Genomic DNA, 6,000 nt, shown 5'->3' on the forward strand with positions numbered 1-6,000 from the left:
ATGTGAGATCCTCTCCAGAGCCCACAACAATCTTGGATCCAAGGAAAAACTTGATCCAATTTAACTCTAGGATCACAGTCTCATCCATAGCTATCGTGGACCCCCCAGAGCATGGGGGCCCAAATAGGCACAATTGTCAGGAATATCACATGGTTCTGTGAGGCTAGGATTTACCACCAAATGCAACACTTGAACATTCTAGGACTTGGCAGACAAAACTAGTTCCAGATCTAGGCACACAAGTACCAGCTCTGAAGGAGGGGGTAATATTGGGGGGGATCCATTCCCCCTTTGACAGAGAAGGTATGAAAAAAAGGTGTAGCCCGAAACAAGTAGGAAAGTTGCAAAGCTATAGTAGCCAACAACAAATGAATGTTGAAAAATAGTTTTATTTTATATATTTTTAAATCTTAGAATGGTCTATTTATATACTTCTCTTGAAAATTATATTTGTACATTAAGAACAAATCTAATTACATCACTATAAAACTATAGATTTTTCCTTATTACTAGTTTAATAACTTTGAAACCTAAAACCTTGTTGTTTATTTAGCTTAAGGACTATAGGAAATTCAATTTTTTCCTTTCATGAAAATCTCTTTTCTAGAAGATAATGAGAATTGAAACATTTCATGTCAAATGGTAAGACATGATCTCAATACAGTTTTTTGTCAAATCTTCTTTTTTGAGCTTAGTTCAACATATTTTAAATGAATCACATATCTTGATCTTGATTTCTTCATATTTATTTCAATAATGAAAAGGTAGTATGTATATTCTTGGTTTTATTTCTTTCAAAGTAAAGGAATATCATACAATGATATTGGATCATCATTATACACTAGGAAGAGGCTACATAGACTCTCTTCTTCTATTTTAAAGGAGACATTTTTGTCTTTATGTAAGGTTTTTTTCGCTTCTCATTTTTATTGGAGAGAGTTTTACATTAAATTCTCTCTCTTGGGGAAGAGTCACTTTTTGTTTTTACATTTTTATTTCTCCTCTCCCAATCTATAATAAATTTAATTACACACAGATATAATAAATTGCCTCATTTCCTTAGAGTCCAAATATTCTTCTAACAATAAAATGGGTGACATTGTGTCTATTGTCTTTGTAGATGATTTGTCAAGGATTCATGTACTATTTCTTATGTTGGCAAAGTTTATGTCCCTTACACTATGTTTCTATTAATTTTTCTAACCCATCTTTTCTTGTAAGTCAACATTTTTTTGGTTGTAATAATGGATCTACTTGGAAAAAATTTCAATGTAGAAGAATTATATCAATAAAAAATCTTCTAAGGTTAGGATGTTAGAGAAGAAATCTTGAAGATATTATTTAGAATAAGATGCGACCTCTTTGGATCTAACTCTGCTATTTGGTTGGTTTCTCTACTTAACTATTTTTCAGTCTCATTTTGCTTCACTTTTAGTTTTACATGGGTTTCGCTAGATTTATAATGAGTCAGGACCCTTTCCCAATCATTTTAATAAAAAATATTGCCTCATAGTTGAGACACATTCTTGTATATTTACATATTGCACATTGTTCTTATGTTATACTTAAGGAGATTTGTTAGTGTAAATGTGATGTTTTGTTGGAGGTTGGAGATTGTGATTATTGGGGAGATTAATGGTGTTGAGAGATTGTTCGAGTTTTTTTAGTTTGTCGATTATTTTTAGCATTAATATTTTTCCATGGATGTCCAAATATCTAATTATTAGACATAGAATTTGTTATAATCTAGTTCAAAGATTGGTTGCTAGTGACACAGTTTGGTTCACTTGTGCTAGTAATTGTTATGGATTGATATTCAAAGAGTCTACATGTTATTTTTTCTATCATATATGATGGTTAACTGTTATGGTTGAGTTGTAGAGGTTTTGCTAAAGATTGGTTACTGCCAGTGTTTATTGGGGAATTGTCTTTAACAATGGTTCAATTTTTGGCTTGAAAAGTTTTGGTGGTGCAAGTTTGTGACATATAATTTAGGATACTTCATGAAGACATACATTCTTATGTTTATAAAAAAATTCTTTAGAATTATTTGCATGGAAGTCAGTTTTATCATTGGACAATGAAAGGGAATTTATTTCTTGGTTGACACGATCATGAAATGTGTTCGTTTGATTATTGAGATTATCTATTGAGTGTAAGCATGTTGATTATTATTGTAAAGGAATCTATATGTATTCTACCTAAAAAATTATGGGATCATATTAGTTGATGTAATTCATTTTTGTATTAGGTCTCATATTGATCTTACCTAATATGTGTTTGAGACTTGTATATCTAAGTAAACTCATTTATGAATTTGGTATGCCTATAGTTGGATGTGAAGTTGTGGATGTAGAGCAGAGATCAAAGAAGAGGCATGAGTGGAATCTAATGTTGTGCTTCAAAGGAATTGTATTGGCATAGTTGATTCTTTCGATTAGTTGATCTCAACAAATTTTTCTCCATAGTGAATTATTATTCACTCTTTGGGTTATTTCCCTTATTATAATTGGATTATTTTCCAAGCAAGTTTATTTCGCTTACTGCATTAGAGTAATGGGCTCTTGTCCATTCCTCATTGTACATTTAATAGGGTTTTATACACGATAGTACATCATCTTGTGGGTTTGATCCCCATTGGGATTTTTCCCTTTATTGGGATTTCCTTGAGAATAAAATATTGGTGTTATGTTTCAGATCTAATTAGTGGTGGATGGTTTAATGCTTTACTCCAGTTACAATTGATTGATCCTCCTCTCCCCCTACCCCTCCTATTCCGCTCTCTGTTGTATGCGGTGCATTGTTATTACTAACATGTATTTACTAACTAAGTCATCACCTTAGTCCTATTCATTCTAATTTCTTAAGTTTACTTAAGGTACTCATTGTACAACTTTTAGCTTATGTATTTAATCATAAGATAAACATACATCATAATGCTACATAATCCTATGACTTACTATGATAGATATATAACCAAAAAGTTTTATTTGGATTCTTAATCATCACAATTACTCTATAATTATTATATCATTTTCATCATTTCATGGAATAAATTTTTTTCGCTTCATTATAGATCTCTTTTTCTTACTAAATATCTTAAATCTTTGATTATTACATATTTGAGAAAATGATGATATAAAATATTCTATACAAACTCTTATAAATTTAAATAATGTACAATAGACTAACCATTAATTATATATAAAGAAAGAGAGAAAGAAAGAGATCCGTAATTAAATATTTAAAAAATAAATAATCTAGAACATTCAATACCTAACTCTTATAAATTTAAATGATGCACACCTAAACTAACTATAATATATATAAACTACAAACATTCCATAAATAAATAGTTAAAAAAGAGATTTTGATGTATGACTTATTCCACTAACCACTTAAACAAAACAAAATTAGTGAAAAAGCCACTAGAATATTTATAAAGAGCTGGGTCCCAAGTTTAAAGCAACAACATAATTTTCATTGCATTAAATATTGACTAATGAAACTGACATGAGACATGACTTTTCTTAACATGGAGTCCAGTCGATGTAACCGTACAAAATACGAAGTTGCAGTATAATTTTTCAATCCCCACATTATCAATCGTATCAGTAATGCATGTTATGTCATATCAGCCACTAAGAAGTGTAACGGAGACATTTAACACAATATTGTACTCTTGTTTTCAACTATGAATATCTATATTCCGATGAATATTCACTTAGATGTATATCAATGTTTCAGATCAGAATGTTAGAAAGTGTAGGAATGTGATCCATCTTCTACTCTCTGAACTTCCTATCACTCTGATCATGATTCTAATCTTTGATAAAAAGGAATATACACACTCTAAACAAAAAACAACAGCTACTATAATGTGTAATCAGTCAAAGTGTGAAAAGCTATATTATGAGTTGAGTCATGATCTGCAGTGTGGCAGAGACGAACGAAGGACCTTAATCACAAAACCATAACAATACCCAAATTTGTCTTTCATCTATGCATTCAAGCAGACGGTAAATGTGTTGAGTTGAAAAAAAAACAACCATTGATAAATATCAAACAATTCACACTGCCAAAAGCAAATTGTTGTTGAGTTTTGCTCTGAAAATCTATATGTGCTCTTCCTACAAATCTCCAGAATAAAGCTTTTATCTATGCAAACCCAACCCAAAGGCCAAAAGAAGAAGTTTTCAATGAAGTAGTCGTACCTTGGTGATATAAGGTACAAGTGAGCGCAAGGCATAGAGTCTCTCATTCAGCTTTCTGCGTCTCTTCCTCTCCGAAACAAGATTCTTGGTGGCAGTCAAGCGCTCTCCATTATCATTATCCCAAGAGTACTTCATCCCCCCTCCACTCTCATGTCTCTTCGAATGCCTATTCCCTTCCAATTTATCCACTTTTCCATCCCAAATCAAGCCCGCTGTATTCACATTTTGCAATACATTTACATGAGTGCCCTCCACAGAAGTTGGTATATATTCCACGTCCTGCCAGAGGCCATGCAAATGATGAGGAGTTGTGCAGCTCCATGAATCTCCATCACCAACATTAAGACCACAAATCTTCAGAGGAGAATACAGACTGCCTACTCCTTCAAAAGGATTGTCCAAATTCAGATCGTCAAACTCCATTGATGAGGAAATCTGCAACCCTAATTATTCTACTTCCACCCATTTGTTGTTTTTTCCCCTTTTTCACCCCCAGTGACTCTCACTCGAATGAATCGCGAAAAGTCTTGAATACGCTTCCGGACATGCCGGCTTGTTGGTCAATATAAAGCATTATAATTTAGGGTTGTTGAATCGGTAATCTCATCATTTTGTTTGTGATTCTCGCGGCCAATCCTTTATTTTGCACGTTTATTCTAGAGCCACTATATGTACAGTGAAAGTGGGCCTGGCGGTAATATGTTTTTCTTTTTTGTCTCAGATTCTTTTTCCAAGCAGAAAGTGGTCCTCCTAATCTCCTGCTCTTCGGCATCAAAGGGTCCCATTCACATCTACCATGATTAGAAAGATCGTCTGCATGTTTAGGTGTTATTTCATCAGTTCTAATTAACAGACTTATGTTGATGGAACGTTTTTCAGGTGCTTATTTTGTTAGGTGGCAATCTTTTTCATTGCATCGAAGTGGAAGACAAGGATTGAGATATCCTATGGATTAATGGCGAAGTCCATATCCTCAATCTGAAAACAAATCGGATTTTGCAAAGTTTCTAAACGCAGACTGTTGGAAAGAGAACTACGTGACAGCAAAGCGTAAACAATGAACAAAAGAGTTCATTATGTGATCCATAGCTTGACAAAGGGGTATAGGCAGCCTATATCAATCTAACACATCGTCATTTCAGCCATGGGGGTGTTAATATTGTTGTTAGGTCATTTGGTTTTGTCATCTTGTTGATTGCATGATACTTGTTTTTTATGTATTAATATTAAATATTGACTTTACGTAGTGAATATTTTGTTGAGTAAATGATACTTGTCTTTTATGTATTAATAATCTGCTACACGTAGTACATATTTGTGGGCTATAGTTTTATCTATATCAATCTTGGGCAGGCTGATATTTCATCTTTATTTGACATTACAATTTTACATATATTGATGTTAGCATGAATGCTGATGATACTACATTGGGGAGTATCCTAAGCATTGGAGAGTATTGACACATGTTGTATTCATGACTTTGTTTGTCATTGATGTCAATATAGCAGTAAATTTGTAACGACTAACAAAGTAGCAGACATAGATCTTAGTTGTACGGACAATGTTTTGATTGTCTGATGATGGGCGTTCATGGGCATGTTCGATATTGTGTTATGATGTTATAGTTCAATGCATAGTACTTGGGTCGAAGATGTACAGAAGATATGCCTACTTTGTAAGAGCAATACAGAGATAGAGTACCTAAGAAGCAGTTTATGATGTTTGGATTATATTGTTTGATAGAGATATAATCTGGAGATGTGCAGTCAACTAGTGACATAAGATA

General features: G+C 32.9%; 1 protein-coding gene across 1 annotated transcript in view; it reads right to left on the minus strand.

The window, feature by feature from the left end:
- LOC149554082 (transcription factor bHLH35-like) overlaps positions 1–4,751 on the minus strand; it is an 89,831-nt gene extending 85,080 nt beyond the window's left edge. The window contains exon 1 of the mRNA XM_089789421.1: positions 4,215–4,751. Coding sequence (XP_089645547.1) covers positions 4,215–4,637 — 423 coding nt within the window. The 5' untranslated portion in view covers positions 4,638–4,751. The remainder of the gene's footprint in view (positions 1–4,214) is intronic.
- Between the last annotated feature and the right edge of the window lie 1,249 nt (positions 4,752–6,000).

Source organism: Cupressus sempervirens, chromosome 6, assembly GCF_028749045.1.
Source record: "Cupressus sempervirens isolate cs-2001-9-10 chromosome 6, ASM2874904v1, whole genome shotgun sequence".
Taxonomy (NCBI): Eukaryota; Viridiplantae; Streptophyta; class Pinopsida; order Cupressales; family Cupressaceae; genus Cupressus; species Cupressus sempervirens.